Genomic DNA, 21,447 nt, shown 5'->3' with positions numbered 1-21,447 from the left:
CTTGCATAAAAGATGGCACAAAGTGAAAACAAAAGTCTGTAAACATTTTTCCATATGAAAATAATTCTCATCTAATACCTGTAGTTAGTTTTTGCTTCGAGTTACACTGGTTTATCACCCAGCTTCATTAAGGTCTTCAACGAACACTTCAAATGGCGGGGCTTCATAGTACCAAAGGTCATTTCCTCTGAAAGTAAAATACATATGCTATATGTATGTCTTCTCAAACAGAATTATTTCAAGAGTCCTAATATTAACTTTTCTGAAAGTAGTCCTCTACTCATGGGCTGAGAATGTTGTTTTTATATTCATTAGAGAGAGTCACAGGGAGTTACAAGGATTTTGGATGTCTCAAATACTTTTCAGTCCATGTGCGGATACTCCATTTGGTCTTGGGTGGAACGATTTAGTTTAAACATTTAGAGTTTTTATGATCTTGAATTCGTTTACCGTGTCACTGTTCACTACATCCACTAGAATTCTGTTCCCTGTATTTGCTACAGTACTTTGTAAGTAAAGAAATTACCACATTGAGTGGTGTTGTATCTTTTCAATTCCAGTTTGTATCTGTCATCGGACTGATTTGTGCTAAGCGAAAAGAGGTTATTGTACTCTATATTTGTTATTCCTTTAAGAATTTTGAATGTATCAATTAGCTGTCCTCCTAGTCATCGAGTTTGTAGATCAAATAGGTTCGAATGTTCCATTCTCCGTCTATATCCAAATTGTCTTAATTTTGGAACTAGTTTGGTGACCCTAGCTTGTACTGCTTCCAGTCTATCTATATCCTTCTGAAGACTTGGAGCCCAGAATTGGACTCCATATTCTAGATAAGGTCTTACTAGTGATGTGTACAGCTACAGCACAATGTCTTTATTTCTGTATTTGAATTGTCTCTTTATGTAACCTATTAGTTTCTGTGCTTTCTTTTCATATTTTATGCTCTTCTTGGTGAACTTCAAATTGTTGTTAATAATAATGCCGAGCTCTTCCTCCTGGTCCACATTTTCTATTTCATTACCCAGCTTCCACAGTTGAAAGGCATTTGCCATTTTCTGGACCATTTTCCTAACTTAATCAGATCCTCTCTTAACTCTTACGACTTCTACATTACCTGACTTCGCAGTGTTTATGCCTGGTTTAGCATCGTTGCCCAATTTTCATATTCTACTAGTTAAAGAGAGATAAATTAGCTTAATATGACCACAGATTTCATTGTTTTATAGACTTGTATAACTTTGTCAAAATGATTATGAAATGCTACACAGAGTCAGAAGAGAAATTTGAAACCAAGTAACTTCATTAATGAATTGGACATCTTGATAAATAGATCAAAGGGAACTAAAGGAAATAGAAAAAGGCAAAAAGCAATACATATGACAAGGGACAATGTTAAGAAACAAGGATCACTTACTGCGCCACTTAAGGGGCACTGCAAATTATTATCATCATCATCATTATTATTACTAGCTAAGCTACAACCTAGTTGCATCAGTAGATGCTACAAGTCCAAATCCTCCAACAGGGAAATTAACCCAGTGAGGAAAGGAAATAAAGAAACAAATAGAATATTGTACCTGAGTGTACCCTTAAGCAAGAGAACTCTTACTTAAGACAGTGGAAAACCATGGTACAGAGGCTAGGGTACTACCCAAGACTAGAGATCAATGGTTTGTTTTCGAGTGTCCTTCTACAATAGTTGCTTACTAAAGAGTCTCTTCTACCCTTCCCAGGTGGAAAGTAGCAACTGAACAATTACAGTACAGTAGCTAACCCTTTGAGTGAAGAAGAATTTTTTGATTATCTTAGTGTTGTCTGGTGCATATAGATGAAATCAAAACAGAATTACAGTATCAGTGATTCTTGTTACAGTCACTTTTGTGGTGTCTCAATGGACCTTTCCACAGTATAGTAAATAGAACTACAAACAAAATACCATCCCTGCAAATTACCCAGTGGAGACCATAAGCATATTAAATTTAAATTCTAAACTTGATTGTTACCTGTGAATAGCAGAAGCAACAGAAAGATCATTGCAAAGTAGCAAAATGTCCTGGATAACTTCTAAATATTGATGAAGTTCAATGACACATGTCACATCTTTCCATGACTAGATTTGAAAAAGAAGTGAGGAATGTAAACGGGAGACAGATTGTGCACGGGAAGCTCATCCCACACATATTTTAACTACTGCTATACGCAAGGCAATCTAGAAGTAGTAGTACTTTCACTGGTTTACATATGAGTTTCAAGGCTTAACTTTAGACCAGACATAAAGGTATCAGTAAAAGTACCACTGTAGGTTTTTAACTACCTGTTTACCTATCATAACTTATCATGAGTTTCAAGGCTTAACTTTTGACCAGACATAAAGGCATCGGTAAAAGTACCACTGTAGGTTTTTAACTACCTGTTTACCTATCATAACTTATCATGAGTTTCAAGGCTTAACTTTTGACCAGACATAAAGGCATCGGTAAAAGTACCACTGTAGGTTTTTAACTACCTGTTTACCTATCATAACTTATCATGAGTTTCAAGGCTTAACTTTAGACCAAACATAAAGGTATCAGTAAAAGTACCACTGTAGGTTTTTAACTACCTGTTTACCTATCATAACTTATCATGAGTTTCAAGGCTTAACTTTAGACCAGACATAAAGGTATCAGTAAAAGTACCACTGTAGGTTTTTAACTACCTGTTTACCTATCATAACTTATCCCCATGAGTTTCAAGGCTTAACTTTTGACCAGACATAAAGGTATCGGTAAAAGTACCACTGTAGGTTTTTAACTACCTGTTTACCTATCATAACTTAGCATGAGTTTCAAGGTTTAACTTTTGACCAGACATAAAGGCATCAGTAAAAGTACCACTGTAGGTTTTTAACTACTTTGAGGATTGTGTGTACTGTATACAGAAGGTCATCAACTTACAAAACTAATAGGTTCCAAGAAGATGTTCGTAAGTCGAATTTGTTACATTTTGGCATAGGGGAAGCCCAACCTGAGTCCCATACCTATGATTTCCAGCAACAAAAGTCAGCAAATAGTCGGGTTTCATATGGAAAAATTATCTGATTGCTACAAATGTTGTTTGGCCTACTGTATTAAATGTGGGGAATGAAAGTGACGGAGAGACAGAAATTGAATGTGTTTGAGATGAAGTGTCTTAGGAGTATGGCTGGTGTATCTCGAGTAGATAGGGTTAGGAACGAAGTGGTGAGAGTGAGAACGGGTGTAAGAAATGAGTTAGCAGCCAGAGTGGATATGGAAGTGTTGAGGTGGTTTGGCCATGTTGAGAGAATGGAAAATGGCTGTCTGCTAAAGAAGGTGATGAATGCAAGAGTTGATGGGAGAAATACAAGAGGAAGGCCAAGGTTTGGGTGGATGGATGGAGCGAAGGAAGCTCTGGGTGATAGGAGGATAGATGTGAGAGAGGCAAGAGAGCGTGCTAGAAATAGGAATGAATGGCGAGCGATTGTGATGCAGTTCCGGTAGGCCCTGCTGCTTCCTCCGGTGCCTTAGATGACCGCGGAGATAGCAGCAGTAGGGGAGTCAGCGTTATGAAGCTTCATCTGTGGTGGATAATGTGGGAGGGTGGGCTGTGGCACCCTAGTAGTACCAACCGAACTCGGTTGAGTCCCTTGTCAGGCTGGGAGGAACGTAGAGAGGAGAGGTCGCCCCCATTTTTTTTTTTTTTTTTCTTTTGATGTCGGCTACCCTCAAAACTGAGGGAAGTGCTTTGGTATATGGATGGATTTTTGTTATTTTTAATTGGATTTGTGTTTGCATCTCCAAAATTTTGTAAGTCAAGTGTTTGTAAGTTTAGGACCTGTTCAAATCTCTAAATGTTCTCCTTTCCTTTTACATGAAATGTATTATTCTCCTTCGCAAGACTAATGTAAACTGTACGTACTGTACATTTCCCTTACATTTCTATGAAGAAAAATTGTATATCAAAACACTTACCAACTATAAGGTAGGATGAATCGGCCACCGCGTCGCATGCCGTCAGAAAGTTACTAACGATGTTCGAAGTACGATTTACTTCCCGCATAAAAAAGAATGTCTTCTCGTATGCTGTCTTGATCTCCTATTAGAAGGAAAATTCATAATCATTACCATCTTGAAAGCATGGCTTTCAATTGAAACTTTATAACAAAAATAATCAAAATAAAATGGGGTATATGTAAAGCATAATACTCAGAAAGCAATAACATTACGGCAGCTAAAGGGGCACTCAGTAGAGCGCAGACATCCGCCACTTCAGCTTATAGCTCAACCTTTTGATTGACCGTGACCTTGACCCTTGACCTTGACCTTCCAAAATTTAATAATTTCCAGCTTTATACATAAAAGTTAATCCCTGCATGTTTCATTACTCTACGATTAACATTGTGGCCAGGAAGCTGTTCATAAAGAAACTCATACACACATACAAACAGGGGGTAAAACATAACCTCCTTCCAACTTTTTTGGCAAAGATAATTAGATTGTTACTACAAAGCAGTTTAAGGGAATCACCGAGTCATATTAATTAATTCTTTGGAGTCATTTAAAGAATATGATAAATTCGTAGATAATTTGTATTTTTCCTAACTATACAAACCTTAGCTATTTAAAGTGGGTAATTACTTTCGCGTAGCTGAAAGGACGAGCCATAAAATCTTAACGAGGGATTATTACCCCACTGCTAGTTAGCAGGGGGTAGGGAGGGTAGTTAGCTACCCTCCCCCTTCACACACCTGTGTTGTAGCTCCACTTTTGCTTAGAGGTAGGACTTCATGGGGGACAGGGCTGGCGGGCAAGTTTGATTAAATAGCTAAGGTTTGTATAGTTAGGAAAAATACAAATTATCTCCGAATTTGTCATTTGTTCCGTAACTGGAATACAAACCATGCTATTTAAAGTGGGTGACTTAGCCCTTAGGAAGGGTGGAATAAGTCCCAGCCATACTGGCTTTTGGCTTCGCCCGGGGACTCATTATCTGAGTGTGTCAGTACTCAACAATAAAGAGTCCCTGCACCTCGCTCGCATCTTGCTATGCAAGGGCTGCGGCCTACGTAAGCTGTGTGTGAAGGAAAAAGTGTGACTCGTCCTAGGAAGTTGACCTGAAGTTCTTTAGATGGAAACTTTAGGCTAGGACTCTCCCAATACCACCTCGTCAGGGAATGGGGACGCGACAGTATTAACTTAATACTAGGAACACAAGGGAACATGGTTTACCTGCAGTGGTTTGAGGTCAGCTGTGCAGAGAACCCAGGATGCTACTTTCCCCAAGAGAGGGGAGGATGAAGAAAAGAATAAGGGCCAGACATACCTTTTCTTTCATGCAGACTAAACCAGGTAACAATGCCCTCAACCCTCTGCTACTTGTCCATTAAGGAGCCTGAGGTTTAAACCAGCTGTTGTGTAGCCACCACAGGGCCGATAGAGAACGTATCGAGCCTCCTGTGGGTTACGTCTTGCAGGTAGTGGGCTGTGAAGGTCGTTTGAAGCTACCATACCCCTGCTTGTAGAACCTGCGTCACTGAGAAGTTCTTCTTGAAGGCCAGGGACGTAGCTACACCCCTGACATCATGAGCTCTAGGACGACGTGATGGAGAAGGGTCAGGATTCAGGGACAGATGGATTGCCTTTCGAATCCATGCTGAGATGGTGTTCTTGGTAACCCTCCTCTTCGATCTCCCAGTGCTAACAAACAATGCCTGCACTTGGGGATGAACTGCAGCTGTTCTCTTCAGGTATAGCCTCAGACTCCTTACTGGACATAGTAGGAGATGGTCTGGGTCATCTGTTACGGAACGAAGACTCGAAATCCGGAAGGAATCGAACCGAGGGTCCGGCACTCCCGGATTCTGAGTCTTAGCAATAAACTCAGGGACGAAGTTGAACGTTACCTCCCCGCATCCCCTTGAATGGGAGATGTCATACGAGAGACCATGAAGTTCGCTAACTAGCTTGGCTGACGCCAAAGCTAGTAGGAACACCGTCTTCCAAGTAAGGTGGCGATCTGAAGCCTGGCGTAATGGTTTGTAGGGAGGTCTCTTAAGAGACCTGAGAACTCGAACCACGTTCCATCGAGGAGGTCTCACTTCCGACTGAGGGCAGGTAAGTTCATAACTACGTATGAGTAGGGAAAGTTCTAGCGAAGAAGAAATGTACACTCCTTTGAGCCTGAAGGCTAGACTTAAGGCTGAGCGATAGCCTTTCACTGCCGAGACTGAAAGGCGCATTTCTTCTCACAAGTACACGAAGAGCTCCACTATTGCTGGAATAGTGGCATCGAATGAAGAGATACCCCTTCCATGACACCAACCACAGAAAACTCTCCACTTTGCCTGGTAGACCCCTGCGGATGACTTTCGCAGGTGTCCAGACATCCTTTCCGCAACTTGTTGCGAAAATCCTCTCTCTGCGAGGAGATGCTGGATAGTCTCCAGGCATGAAGCCGAAGCGAAGCTACGGCTTTGTGAAAGATGTTGCCGTGTGGTTGTTTGAGTAGCTCGTGTCGCGGAGGGAGTTTTCTCGGAGGCTCTGTAAGGAGTTGCAGAAGGTCCCGGAACCATTCCGCGTGATGCCACAGCGGAGCTATGAAAGTCATCGAGAGGTTGACCGATAGTCTGGTCTTGTTGAGTACCCTCCTCATCAGACAGAACGGGGGAAAGGCGTATACATCGATGTTGTCCCACCGTTGTTGGAAAGCATCTTGCCAGAGAGCCTTGGGGTCCGGGACTGGGGAGCAGTACAGCGGCAGTTTGAAGTTCAACGCTGTCGCGAACAGATCCACAGTCGGGGAACCCAACAAAGTCAGGACTTTGTTGGCTACTTGACGATCCAAAGACCACTCGGTACTCACTATCTGAGACGCTCTGCTCAGACTGTCGGCAAGCACATTCCTTTTGCTCGGAATGAAGCGACCCAAAAGTGGAATCGAGTGCAAGATGGGATTGCTGTTCTGAAAAGGTACCTCTCTGCTTGTTGACGTAAGCCACTACTGTGCTCTTGGAACTGTTGAAGGGCCAGAAAAACGGCCTTCATTTCTAGCAGATTTATATGGAGGCACTTTTCTGATTCTGACCACAGGCCTGAGGTCCTGTGGTTCAGAACGTGGGGCCCCCACCCTTTCTTTGAGGCGTCTGAAAACAGCATCAAATCCGGGGGGAGGACGAGAAGATCCACTCCCTTTCGTAGGTTCTCGTCTGCCACCCACCACTGAAGGTCCGTCCGTTCCGCGAGACCCATAGGGATCAAGACGTCCGGGGAATCGTGTCCTTGACTTCACCGGGACTTGAGTCGCCATAGCAGGGATCTCATTCTGAGACGACCGTTGGGAACTAGACGGACCAAGGATGAGAGATGGCCGAGGAGACGTAACTACGATTGGGCTGGGAGTTTCTCTCGTCAGAGGAAAGGACCTGCGGCCTTCCTCAGCCTTGCTATCCTGTCGTCTGATGGGAAGGCTTTGTGGAGATTGGTGTCCAATATCATGCCTAGATATACCAGTCTTTGGGTAGGAAGCAGAGAAGACTTCTCGAGATTTACCATGATCCCTAGATCTTGGCAAATCCCCAGAAGTTTGTCTCGGTGTCGAAGAAGGGTTGACTCCGAGTCTGCTAGGATCAGCCAGTCGTCCAGGTAACGGAGGAGACGGATGCTGATCCTGTGTGCCCACGAAGATATCAGGGTGAACACTCTGGTGAAAACCTGAGGTGCTGTGGAGAGACCGAAACACAGCACCTTGAACTGGTAGATCTTGTTGTCTAGGCTGAATCTTAGGTACTTCCTTGAAGACGGATGGATTGGGATCTGGAAGTACGCGTCCTTCAGATCCAGTGTGCACATGAAGTCTCGCGGTTTCACTGCGAGTCTGACCGTGTCTGCCGTCTACATGCTGAACGGGGTCTGCTTGACAAACCTGTTCAGAGCTGAAAGGTCGATGACTGGTCTCCAGCCTCCAGACGCCTTCTTTATAAGAAAGAGTCAACTGTAGAAGCCTGGGGACCTGTCGACGACCTCCTGGAGAGCGTCCTTCTTCAACATGGTCTCGACTTCTGCCCAAAAGGCTTGCCCTCTTGCCGATCCCATGGCAAGGGAGCTCAACGACACTGGATTCGCTGTCAGGGGAGGTAGAGATGTTACGAACGGGACGCGATATCTTTGGCTGATCACGGAGATCGTCCAGGAATCGGCCCCGAGTTGCTGCCACCTGTCCGCGCAACTTTGAAGGCATCCCCCCACTGGTGGACGTGCGGGGGGACTGCCAATCCTAGCGTTTGCGGCCTTGGCCACTCCCCCTAGGAGTTTTGCCTCCCCTGGAGGACTTCTTGCCTTTCCTGTCCTTGACGGGAAAGGGCTGTTTGGACACCGTTGCCTTTGCTGCTACTGCCGGCTTTGTCGTCTTTGCAGGGCGAGGTTGTTGAGGTGCTGGAGGCTTATAGGGCTTTGATGTTAAAGCCCTCTGGAGGAGGGAGTCCTGGTTGGACTTCCTCCACCTCTCAGCCGCCTGCTCTACGTCTTTTGGCTCAAACATACTACAGTACTCCCCAAAAGGGAGGAATGTCTGAGCTTACTGACCTCGGTGTTGGGGATCTTCGAGTTGAATCTTTCAAACACCGTATCTCGGCGTTTCAGGATAGTATTAGCCCACAAGTTCAAGACTTGGTGGGCCAGAAACTCGATGGTACGAGTGCCTGAAAGAAGAAAGGTCTCCAAGGCCTTCCTGGTACTCTCCTTAGACAAGTCTTTGGATCGTATCAGGATGCCAAGAGATCCTAGCCAGATATCCAGCCACGAAGTGGCCTGCATGGCACACTTCGCTACCTACTCCTGGCAGAGGATCTCCGAGGCCGAGAACAACACTGGATGGTTGGAGAGTCTCTCCAGAGGGACTCCCCTGGAGAGCTCTTCCACCGAGTGGTGGAGGGGAAGAGCTAAACAGGACTCCTCCATGATCTCGAAGTACCTCCTCTGGTGGACACGAGGAGGTGGGAGGAGTTTGTTTCCGGCACTGGAACGGCTGGAGGAGGCTAGCTCGGAGAGCTGGCTCTCCACCTTATCTCTGGCACTCTTGACCCCCTGGGACCAAGGCAAAGCCGCGCTGGCTTTAGGGGGCTTCTGGGTACCAAAGACTCGGTCCAGAATCGTGTCCTTGCCCTCTCGAGGAGGAGTCTCTGGATCCGAGAATCCGTTAAGGTTCCTCATCAGAGTCAGAACTTGCCAGAAGGCATGCTCCGACTCTTGCGGCTCTCCTCCTGATGGACTAGCAGCAAGGTCTCCAGTCCCCAAAGGCTTTTCTTGGGGGGACTCGTGGATGTTCTCCGCGGGCTTAGCTGGCTCTGGTCTGATCCTCGAAGAAGATTTCGGAATCATCTTGGAGTCCTTCAACTCCCTCCTGGGAGGGATGCAGGATTCCAACAAAGATGGTGGGGGGCTCTTCTCCACCTCCACCCGAGGAGACTTCTCAGCGCGAGGTGAGGTTTCTCCCATTGGTGCAATGGGAGAACGCCTCACCTCACGTGAATCCCCTGAGGACGGAAAATCCTCGTCCACAGGGGATGGAGAGAAAGTCTAGGGAGGGGAGGGAGCCTTCCTCGACGACTTCCGAGGAGCCAGTTTCGCCCTTGGAGAAGTAACCACGTCGTCCACTCCTCTCTTCCTCTTCAGGGGGGCCAAGATAGCCGCTGATTTGAGGCCTAGTTCAGAGAAAGCGGGCTTGAAAGCCTGTGCAACCGCTCTAATCAAGGGCCCAAACCAGGGCTGCCGACTGACAGCAGCGCTGTCAGAGACACCCTCTGGAGGGAAGGGGATCGTAAGATCCCTAGGAGTGGAAACTACAACAGGGTCTGCCTGAAAAGAAGAAGCTGTGGAAGAAATGTTTCTAGACCTGTCCGGATATTTCCCTCCCTCCGTTAAGCGCGCTGTCCTGCGCTTACGGGGGGGGGACGTGATTAGGATGACCTGACTGCGCGTTGTACTGCAGGATCTCGTGTGGGAACGCGCTGTGGATCGCGCTCGCGCGATAGCCCATTGCCTAGCTCGGGGGGCAATTGCTCGTGCGTGCGTTGGCGCGCGTGGGTGATGGCGAGGGCGCGCGGGCAAGCGATGGCACGCAGGTGAGCGATGGCACGCAGGTGAGCGATGGCACGCAAGGGAGCGATGGAGCGTAGGCGAGGGTGTGCGTTGGCGCGCAGGCGAGCGTTGACGCATGGGAGAGGGCGCGCGTTGGCGCGTGGGCGAACGATGGCTCGCAGGAGATGGAGCTCGTGGGCGCGCAGGCGACAGGGCGCGCGGGCGTGTAGGTGAAGGGGCGCGTTGGCGCGCAGGTGTGCGTTCCGGAGACCTCGGATGGTGTGCAGCCACAGGATCCTGAAGGTCCCGTAAGGGTGGAGCCGTTGGGCGCGCGCGTTTAGGGGAAATATCCCTAGCGCGCGGGCGCGCAGGAGGGCGCTCATCTGGAACAGAAGTTCTGGCAGTGGGCGCGATGGAGACTGCGGGCGATGGCGCATAGGAGAGGGATGGCGAGCAGGCGAGATCCAGAGGCGCGTAAGCGACCGGTGGTGTGGAGGAGAGCGCTGGCGAGCAGGGGAGGCTGAAAACTTCTCTCTGGAGCCCTGATCCGAAGATCGAGGGCGAGCAGGCAAGCGTTGGCGAGCAGGAGAGCGCTGGCGAGCAGGGGAGCGCTGGCGAGCAGGAGAGCACTGACGAGCAGGAGAGCACTGACGAGCAGGAGAGCGCTGGCGAGCAGGAGAGCGCTGGCGAGCAGGAGAGCGCTGGCGCACAGGAGATCACAAACGATCAGGAGACGGAAGGCGTCGATGGTGTGCATCAGGCTGAGGGTGCGCAGAGGTCCGCTGGCGAGCAGGAGATCGTGGGCGCGTAGTCTCTGGAACTGCTGGCCGAGCAGGAGATCGTGGGTGTGCAGGAGATCGTGAGCGTGCAGGAGAGCGCTGGCGAGATGAGACTGCAACAGGGGGGCGTTTGTAAGCAGTAGCGCGCTGGCGCGCAGGCGAACGTTGGCGCACAGGGGAAACCTGGCGCTTAAGGGACTTACACACGATGTGTGAAAGACCCTTTTGCCCCGAAGGGACCGGTGCCCGTTGGAAAACGGGATGGGTGGGCGCCCACAGCGGATCTGCAGCCAGGAAGGGCGAGGGCAGGTCAGCAGGTCTGGCAGGAACGGTAGCTGAAGGATGAGGTTCCTCTGCGGGGGACTGCGAGGATGAAGATCCGAAGAGGCGCCTCCTAACACCCTTGTGAGGAGAAGGAAGACCTCGGCGACGAAGAGGAAGGCGAGCCTTACGTCTTATACGTACTCTGGGAGCAGCAGGCAAACCATCGGCAGTCCTCCGAAGAGGAGTCTCTGTCAGTGAACTCCCCCGGGGGGGAAAATCACCCGCAGGAGAGACCGTTGGACTTAGTTCCTCCCTCGAAGGATGTTCGGAGGGGGGAGCTAAGCCTTCAGCTACAACAGGAGCAGGGGTTTGAACACTCTCATTGGAAGCCTCTGCCACAACAGCCTCGACAATAGACAGAGGGTCAACCTCTGCTACCGCCGGTGACTGTTTGACAGCTGCTCCCAACCTGATCATTTCAAACAGGGCTTCCTTGGAGGGCGAGCCCTGAAGCCCCAAGGAAGCCCAAAGCTGCAAAAGATCATCATTATTTACATCAACAGAAGGAGAAATAATTAAATCCTCCCCCGGGGGATGAGGAGGAGCTGCCTCGCTATGGGAGGCGACTCCCTCTCCCAAACCCCGAGATCGGTCAACAGTACGGCCTACGCTACCACTCGACGATTGGGAGCTTCGGAGGAGGTTTGGGCCACGGAAGAAGAGCCCTTAGGATTTTCCTTCTTCAAAGAAACCTTTGAAGGAGAAATATCCCGTGGACTTCTTCCGGCGCCGGGAAAACCTCTCCCACTGGGAGGTAGACCACTCCCTACATTCAATACATATGTTACCACTATCACACCATTGACCCCTACAATAAGGGCATAAGGTGTGTGAGTCCGTGTCTATTGACGACATGAAGGTCCCACAAGGGCGTTCAGGTAACCCAGGGCACTTTCGCATTGTAGAGGCCAACTTCACAACACCCTAGAAAAGAAAAAGCAAAAAGCATAGATTAAATGGCTGTCGTGTAGGCGAGGGTGACAGCGGACACGTCTGACTAGCACCCGAGCCGATAGCAAAGTGAGCTTACCACACAGGTGTGTGAGGGGGAAGGGTAGGTAACTACCCTCCCTAACCCCCGCTAACTAGCGGTGGGGTAGTAAACACTCGTTAAAATCCTAATGGCTCATCCTTTCAGCTACGCCGAAAGTAATTACCCACTTTAAATAGCGTGGTTTGTACTCCAGTTACGGAACAAATATAGTTCATTTGCTATTCCCTTATTCCCTTTCCTCACTGGGCTGCTTTACCTGTTGGAGCCCTTGGGCTTGTAGCATTCTGCTTCCTTAACCAAGGTTTTAATTTGAATAATAATAATAATAATAATAATAATAATAATAATAATAATAATAATAATAATCACTCATTCAGAAAAATAACACAACCTGAACGCAGTATCCATAGGCATTGTAAAACAAACAGCAGATTATAAGAAAATGAATCTACTGTAAAAGATTTAACGAGAGACTACAGTTCTTAACCTTACCTCTATATACTGACTGTAATCCGGTCTACTCGCTAATATGCTCTTCTGTGCACTCGTCAAAGTTTTTGCGCAGTCATCCTCTATCTTTGTCTCACCAGATTTGGCTTCGTTAAATTCCCTAAAGTAAAAATAGAAATACAAGATGAAATGAACTCAAATTGGAAGAGAAGTTCTTCGTATGGTCTCTATTTACCCAAAAGAAACTACTCTTTCATTATAGTTACATAAATAAATAGTAGTTAGAACAAACAGTTCATTCAAAACTTAACAATAGAACATTCCTTCAATATTTTGTTACTGAGAGAGAGAGAGAGAGAGAGAGAGAGAGAGAGAGAGAGAGAGAGAGAGAGAGAGAGAGAGAGAGAGAGAGAGAGAGAGAGAGAGAGAGAGAGAGAGAGATATTGCTTACCTTTCAGCAGATCGACATGCAAGTTTTCTCTCCTTTAATAAAGACTTCCAACACTTGTACTCTTGTTCCAACTTCTTAGTTTTTGTCTTAATGCTTGATACCTCATCTATGCTGTAAGAAATTTTTAATTATTTTCCAGATGATATAACAGAAGTATTTATGAACTAAACATTTGTAAAAAGTACTTTTGTGAACAATAAATATCTTAATTATAAGAGTATATTTTTCAAGTTTCTTTCCTCTGCAAATAAAAAAAACCTTTACAATTCATTATGGAAAACTTTGTTATTAATTATAAAAAACATTAATATATTGGTCATATCTATCACTTTATTAATACTAGCAGTAGAAAACAGATCACACAAAACCCATTGCCCAAAAATAATTACCTTCTCTAGCAATATATCTATTATGGTCATATAAACATAATGACCAAATTATCTGTGTTCCATGAGAGAAACATTTAAACACCTGTATATCTAAATACAGTAATCTAAAATTCTAAAAATAGCTTTGTTTCAAATATAAAAACCAATACTCTATACAGTACAGTAGTACCATACTGTATACAGTACCATTAATGTCGGCACAGTACAGGTGTATATGATTAGTGTTCTGTCCTGGAGACAATTATTGAGGTAAAAATATAAACCAAGAAACAACCTTGACCAACTCTTACTATTATTATCATTATTATTATTATCCATGCTGATGGTCCAGCACTTTGCTGCAGTAGAGGGGCTTGAGTGTCTCAATGATGGGCTGGGCAATGGCGGTGGGGTAGTTTATCTACCCTGGCAGGCTCAACCATACCGCTAAGGCCAGTTCTGAGAGACCAGACCAAGACTGGACCCCTATAGGCCTTCTCCTTTATTTCAGATAGGCAAAGGCTAAGAGAAGGAAAACCCCAAAATCAAACCAAACCAAACCAAACAAGACCCCAACGGCGGAGCTTCCCAGTGCCGGCGGAAGAGGGCAATGCCTATCGGGCAGGCAACAAGGCGGGCCTTGACATAACAAGAACCCGGCAGCCCGATGCAACCAACATCGGAGAAGCCGCCTGTCTCATATGTCTTGAGCCGCGGTGAAAACGATGTGGGCCAAGTGTGTGTGCGTGGCCGTTGCAAAGCCACGACCACCCAAAACAATATACCCAGCTACTGGCATTCTGTCGTTTCCTCCACCCTTCTTCTGATAGGAGGCTGATAGCTAACGACAGAACCCAATACTCGGACACGAGTGGGCGCCGACGATGACAACCCTAGTAGGTAAAGCAAGATGCTATCAGCCCAAGGGCTCCAACAGGGTAAAATAGCCCAGTGAGAAGAGGAAATAAGGAAATAAATAAATGATGAGAACAAATTAACAATAAATCATTCTAAAAACTTTTGTACAGAAGAAGATAAACTCCTCACTTTCTGATTCTGTGGAGTTGAGGGATGGCAGCCATGGTTTAACGAGGCTAAATATTTAATAAAACTAACAAAAGTCCATGTAACTCCTCTAATGAGATGGAAAATCGGTGTTACTGAAAAACTGCTGACACAATATAGCACTTTCACATAATTCAGAAACTCACTCCACTCACTGTTGGTTTACCTTCAAGATGGAGATCTTCTTCTTCCCAGCTGGTTCCCATTTTTATATGGGGTCGCCGTTGCGGATGAGATGGAGATGGCCAAGGTAAATTAAAAGTAAACAAATATTTAAGGTTTGGTGGCTATAACCTATAACATCTCTACTTATCCTGCTAGATCTCACTGCACATATGAAAAGTCAACATAGATATGACCACTAATTTTATGCAAATTGATTGCCCATCAATAAGTTCTATCATTGCAAACGAGTGTTTTAACAGGAGTTGATTAATACAGTCCCTGTAGCGATGGTTGGATAGAAGAATGGCCATTGGAGGAGAGCCCGCCGCGCTGGCATGTCTGTGGCGGGTCGTGATGGCGGTCACGTTTAGCTAGAATCTCTTAAATATGTTATTTTCATTAGTAAAATAAATTTTTGAATATACTTACCCGATGATCATGTAGCTGTCAACTCCGTTGCCCGACAGAAATCTAAGGACGGGATACGCCAGCGATCGCTATACAGGTGGGGGTGTACCCACCAGCGCCATCTGTGGTCAGGTACTCAAGTACTTCTTGTCAACAAGACCTCATTATTTCCTCGGTCCACTGGTTCTCTATGGGGAGGAAGGGTGGGTCAATTAAATCATGATCATCGGGTAAGTATATTCAAAAATTTATTTTACTAATGAAAATAACATTTTTCAATATTAATCTTACCCGATGATCATGTAGCTGATTCACACCTAGGGAGGTGGGTGAAAACCAGTATACATGTTAATCAAGAAGCTAAGTATCCCGTATTTCATTTGTATCAGTTATTCAAAATAACAAATAAAATGATAAGTACCTGGTAAGGAAGTCGACTTGAACCATTACTCTGCCTTTAATAAGTACGTCTTCCTTACTGAGCGCAGCGGTCCTCTTAGGAGGCTGAACGACTCTTAGGTGCTGAAGTATAAAGGGCTGCAACCCATACTAAAGGACCTCATCACAACCTCTAACCTAGGCGCTTCTCAAGAACGAATTGACCACCCGCCAAATCAACTAGGATGCGGAAGGCTTCTTAGCCTACCGTACAACCCAAAACAACAATAAAAGCATTCAAGAGAAAGGTTAAAAAAGGTTATGGGATTATGGGAATGTAGTGGCTGAGCCCTCACCTACTACTGCACTCGCTGCTACGAATGGTCCCAGGGTGTAGCAGTTCTCGTAAAGAGACTGGACATCTTTGAGATAGAATGATGCAAATACTGACTTGCTCCTCCAATAGGTTGCATCCATAACACTCTGCAGAGAACGGTTCTGTTTGAAGGCCACTGAAGTAGCCACAGCTCTCACTTCGTGTGTCCTTACCTTCAGCAAAGCAAGGTCTTCTTCCTTCATATGAGAATGAGCTTCTCTAATCAGAAGCCTTATGTAGTAAGAAACTGCGTTCTTAGACATAGGCAGTGAAGGTTTCTTAATAGCACACCATAAGGCCTCCGATTGTCCTCGCAAGGGCTTTGACCTTTTAAGATAGTACTTAAGAGCTCTGACAGGGCAAAGTACTCTCTCCCGTTCGTTACCCACCATGTTGGAAAGGCTGGGTATTTCGAACGATTTAGGCCAAGGACGTGAAGGAAGCTCATTTTTTGCTAAAAACCGAGCTGTAAGGAACATGTAGCCGTTTCAGATGTGAAACCTATGTTCCTGCTGAAGGCGTGAATCTCACTTACTCTTTTGGCTGTTGCAAGGCAAACGAGGAAAAGAGTTTTTAGAGTGAGGTCCTTGAAAGAGGCTGACTGGAGAGGTTCAAATCTGGGTGACATGAGGAACCTTAGGACTACGTCTAGATTCCAGCCTGGCGTGGACAACCGACGTTCTTTAGAGGTCTCAAAAGACCTAAGGATGTCCTGTAGATCTTTGTTGGTGGAAAGATCCAAGCCTCTGTGGCGGAAAACCGCTGCCAACATACTTCTGTACCCTTTGATCGTAGGAGCTGAAAGCGATCTAACCTTCCTAAGATGCAATAGGAAGTCAGCAACTTGGGCTACAGTGGTACTGGTAGAGGAAACTGCATTGGCTCTGCACCAGCTTCGGAAGACTTCCCACTTAGACTGGTAGACTCTGCGAGTGGATATCCTCCTAGCTCTGGCAATCGCTCTGGCTGCCTCCTTCGAAAAGCCTCTAGCTCTTGAGAGTCTTTCGATAGTCTGAAGGCAGTCAGACGAAGAGCGTGGAGGCTTGGGTGTACCTTCTTTACGTGAGGTTGACGCAGAAGGTCCACTCTTAGAGGGAGAGTCCTGGGAACGTCGACCAGCCATTGTAGTACCTCTGTGAACCATTCTCTTGCAGGCCAAAGGGGAGCAACCAACGTCAGCCGTGTCCCTTCGTGAGAGACGAACTTCTGAAGGACCCTGTTGATGATCTTGAACGGCGGGAATGCATACAGGTCGAGGTGGGACCAGTCCAGCAGAAAAGCATCCATGTGAACTGCTGCCGGGTCTGGAATCGGGGAACAGTACAAAGGGAGCCTCTTGGTCATCGAGGTAGCGAACAGATCTATAGTTGGCTGACCCCACAGGGCCCAAAGTCTGTTGCACACGTTCTTGTGAAGGGTCCACTCTGTGGGGATGACTTGACCCTTCCGGCTGAGGCGATCTGCCGTAACATTCATATCGCCCTGAATGAATCTCGTAACCAGCGTGAGTTTTCGACTTCTTGACCAAATGAGGAGGTCCCTTGCGATCTCGAACAGCTTCCTCGAATGAGTCCCTCCCTGCTTGGAGATGTACGCCAAGGCTGTGGTGTTGTCGGAGTTCACCTCCACCACCTTGTTTAGCAGGAGGGACTTGAAGTTCATTAAGGCCAGATGGACTGCCAACAACTCCTTGCAATTGATGTGAAGCGTTCCCTGTTCCTGGTTCCATGTCCCCGAGCATTCCTGTCCGTCCAATGTCGCGCCCCAGCCCGAGTCTGATGCGTCCGAGTAGAGATGAAGGTCGGGGGTCTGAACAGCTAACGAGAGACCCTCCTTGAGAAGAATGCTGTTCTTCCACCACGTTAGAGTAGCCCTCATCTCTTTGGAAACAGGAATAGAGACCGTCTCGAGCGTCATATCCTTGTTCCAGTGAGCTGCCAGATGGTACTGAAGGGGGCGGAGGTGGAGTCTCCCTAACTCGATGAACAGGGCTAGCGATGAAAGAGTCCCTGTTAGACTCATCCACTGCCTCACCGAGCATCGGTTCCTCCTCAGCATGCTCAGGATGCATTCCAGGGCTTGGTTGATTCTTGGGGCCGACGGAAAAGCCCGAAAAGCTCGACTCTGAATTTCCATCCCCAGGTAAACGATGGTTTGGGAAGGAACGAGCTGGGACTTCTCTAAATTGACCAAGAGGCCCAGTTCCTTGGTCAAATCCAAAGTCCATCTGAGACTCTCCAGACAGCGACGACTTGTGGGAGCTCTTAAAAGCCAGTCGTCTAAATAAAGGGAGGCTCTGATGTCTGCCAAGTGAAGGAATTTCGCAATATTCCTCATCAGTCGCGTAAACACAAGAGGTGCCGTGCTCAGGCCAAAGCACAGGGCTTGGAACTGGTACACAACCTCTCCAAAGACGAATCTCAGAAAAGGTTGGGAGTCTGGATGGATGGGAACGTGAAAGTAGGCGTCTTTCAGATCTAACGAGACCATCCAGTCCTCCTGCCTGACCGCTGCTAGGACCGACTTCGTCGTCTCCATTGTGAACGTCTGCTTGGTGACATAAGCATTGAGCGCACTGACGTCCAGCACCGGTCTCCAACCTCCTGTCTTCTTGGCCACCAGGAAGAGACGGTTGTAAAAGCCCGGGGATTGATGGTCCCGGACTATCACCACCGCCTTCTTCTGTAACAGGAGCGACACCTCTTGATGTAACGCTAGCCTCTTGTCCTTTTCCTTGTAGTTGGGAGAGAGGTTGATGGGAGACGTGGTCAGAGGAGGATTGCGGCAGAACGGAATTCTGTAACCCTCCCTTAGCCACCTGACAGACTGAGCGTCTGCACCTCTGCTCTCCCAGGCTTGCCAGAAGGTCTTGAGTCTGGCTCCTACAGCTGTCTGGAAAGGAAGGAAGTCAAGGCTTGTTTTTCGTGGACTTGGCACCTTTCTTGGACCTGCCCCGGTGACTGTCAGCACGGGTACTTCCTCTACTGGGGGCTCTGCCACGAAAGGGCGGAATGAATCTGGTAGCAGGTGTATCAGCCACAGGGGTGCGGTAAGATCTCGGCACGGAAGATAAGGATTTAGCCTTACGTGCTGAAGAGGCCATGAGGTCATGCGTATCTTTCTGGATAAGAGCCGCAGCCATCTCCTTGATTAACTCCTCCGGAAACAGGAACTTGGAGAGAGGAGCAAACATCAACTGTGACCTCTGGCAAGGGGTGATACCAGTCGATAAATAGGAGCATAGATGTTCCCTTTTCTTGAGGACTCCTGAGACAAAGATAGATGCAAGTTCGCCAGAGCCATCGCGAATTGCTTTGTCCATACAGGACATGATCAGCATGGCCGAGTCTTTGTCAGAAGGGGCAGTCTTCCTGCCTAAGGCCCCCAGGCACCAATCGAGGAAGTTAAAAATCTCGAAGGCGCGAAAGACTCCCTTCAACAAGTGGTCCAGATCAGAAAAAGTCCAGCAGACCTTCGAGCGTCTCATAGCCGATCTGCGGGGAGAGTCAACCAAACTTGAGAAGTCGGCCTGGGCAGAGGCAGGGACCCCCAAGCCAGGTTCCTCTCCCGTGGCATACCAGACGCCCAACTTAGAAGCCAGCTTAGGAGGAGGGAACACAAAAGAGGTCCTTCCCAGTTGCTGCTTGGACTGCAACCAATCCCCTAAGACCCTCAAAGCTCTCCTTGATGATCTGGAGAGGACAAGCTTGGTGTAGGCAGACGTAATAGGCTGCATGCCTAGAGAAAACTCGGATGGAGGAGAACGAGGGGTTGCAGAAACGAAGTGTTCAGGGTATAACTCTCTGAACAGAGCCAGGACCTTACGAAAGTCTAAGGAAGGCGGCGAAGACTTGTGTCCCTCCACATCGGAAGTAGGATCATCTAAGTGAGCAGCTTCATCCTCAGAAACCTCATCGCCCGTGAGTTGAGTAGCGAGAGGTAACGGTAGAGAGGCATGCTGAATGGCTGAATCCTGCAGAACGGGTGCATGCGCACTTGCGGATCCATCATCATGCCTATGCTGAAGAGACTGAGGGCTGGCAATGACAAAGTCATGAGGCTGGGGTGAGGGAGGTTCTGCGGTGGTCTGAGGAGCAAGCGTGGTCATAAGCGAATGCTGCAAGGCATGAGGCTCATGCTGCATGGTATGCGGCTCATGCTGTAAGGGAAGAGGCTCATGCTGCGAAGAATGCGGCTGCTGAATGGTAAGCGGCTCGTGCTGCATGCGTTGAGGAGGCTGCCTCAAGGCATGAGGCTCCTGCCTCAAGGGTTGCGCCTGCCTCAAGGGTTGAGGTGGTTGCTGCGCAGAGTGAGGCTCCTGCCTCAAGAGTTGAGGAGGTTGCCGCATAGCATGAGGCTGCTGCCTCATGGGTGGAGGAGGTTGCCGCATAGCCTGAGGCTCCTGCCTCATGGGTGGAGGCGGTTGCTGCAAAGCATGAGGCTCCTGCCTCATGGGTGGAGGCTCCTGCCTCAAGGGTTGAGGAGGTTGCCGCATAGCAGGAGGATCCTGCCTCAAGGGTAGAGGAGGTTGCTGCATAGCGCTGGTACCTGGCAACTCCCAATGCGGCAGCTCACGCATGGAAGCAGGAGGAGCCTCAAGAACATACGTCTGGCAGGGTGGACTGCGCAGAGGTGGAGGAGCGCTCGCAGGAGGAGGTGTGCTAACCTTCTCCGCCTGAAACTCCTGCATCAACACTGCAAGCTGAGACTGCATAGTCTGCAGCATAGACCACTTGGGATCCACAGGAGATGGAGCAGAGGCCTGTTGAGGCACCGCTTTACCTCTCTTAGGAGGTGTGCAGTCATCCGATGACTGCGGCGAGTCCGAACTGGCCCAGTGGCTACACCTGGGCCGTTGGACTAGCTCGGACGGGACCTTACGTTTAAGAGGTAGAGAGACCCGGGTCCAGCGTTTCCTCCTGGAAACTTCTTCCGCAGACGAGGAATTTAAGGGCTCAATCGTCTGGGAGTGGAAGTGACGATCTCTATCAGATACGCCCGCAACCACTGAGGATACAACTGTGCGCCGATCAAGGCCTGCCGAACCCTTTTGCCCTTCGACGTTGCTTCTCCCCTGGGCTTGGGAGCTTGCAAGAGGTCCCGGACTGGGAGGACGACTGGCACGCACAGAAGTATCCTCATGCGCAACACTGACACTGACACTAGGCACAGCACTGGCACTAACACTTTCCACTGCACTTTTCACTTTAAGTTCCTTGACATCTGCCAAGAGAAGATTGTGGTCACTAACTAAAGACTCCACCTTATCACCAAGAGCCTGAATGGCACGCAACATATCCGTCATATCAGGCTGAGCACTCGTAGCAGGTTCGGGGGTCACCACCACAGGGGAAGGAAAAGGTTGAGGGTCATGGGGGGAGGAATAAACCAAAGAGCGAGAAGAACTCCTCCTAACTCTCTCCCTCTCTAACCTACTCGTATACTTGAGGAATTCATTAAAATCGAATTCCGAAAGCCCGGCACATTCCCCACATCGATCTTCCAACTGACAGGATTTTCCCCTACAGTCGGAACAAACGGTGTGAGGATCGACAGAGGCCTTCGGAAGACGCCTATGACAAGTCCTAACACTACATCGCCTAATTTTAGGAGCTT

The 21,447-nt window shown here is 47.9% G+C and overlaps 2 protein-coding genes across 6 annotated transcripts in view; both read right to left on the bottom strand.

Annotated features, from left to right (window-relative positions):
- LOC137615455 (neural-cadherin-like) overlaps window positions 1-21,447 on the bottom strand; it is a 572,326-nt gene that overhangs the window by 98,644 nt on the left and 452,235 nt on the right. The gene's annotated exons all lie outside the window — the stretch shown is intronic.
- LOC137615458 (uncharacterized) overlaps window positions 1-21,447 on the bottom strand; it is a 37,560-nt gene that overhangs the window by 177 nt on the left and 15,936 nt on the right. Inside the window, exons 4-7 of the mRNA XM_068345347.1 lie at window positions 13,072-13,182; window positions 12,663-12,780; window positions 3,972-4,095; window positions 1-187 (exon numbers count right to left, since the gene is read on the bottom strand). The exon at window positions 1-187 is cut by the window's left edge and continues 177 nt beyond it. Of these exons, the coding sequence (XP_068201448.1) occupies window positions 102-187; window positions 3,972-4,095; window positions 12,663-12,780; window positions 13,072-13,182 (439 nt within the window). The 3' untranslated portion in view covers window positions 1-101. The remainder of the gene's footprint in view (window positions 188-3,971; window positions 4,096-12,662; window positions 12,781-13,071; window positions 13,183-21,447) is intronic.

The sequence above is a fragment of the Palaemon carinicauda genome, chromosome 21, assembly GCF_036898095.1.
Source record: "Palaemon carinicauda isolate YSFRI2023 chromosome 21, ASM3689809v2, whole genome shotgun sequence".
Classification (NCBI taxonomy): domain Eukaryota; kingdom Metazoa; phylum Arthropoda; class Malacostraca; order Decapoda; family Palaemonidae; genus Palaemon; species Palaemon carinicauda.
This window is presented reverse-complemented; position numbering and strand designations above follow the sequence as displayed.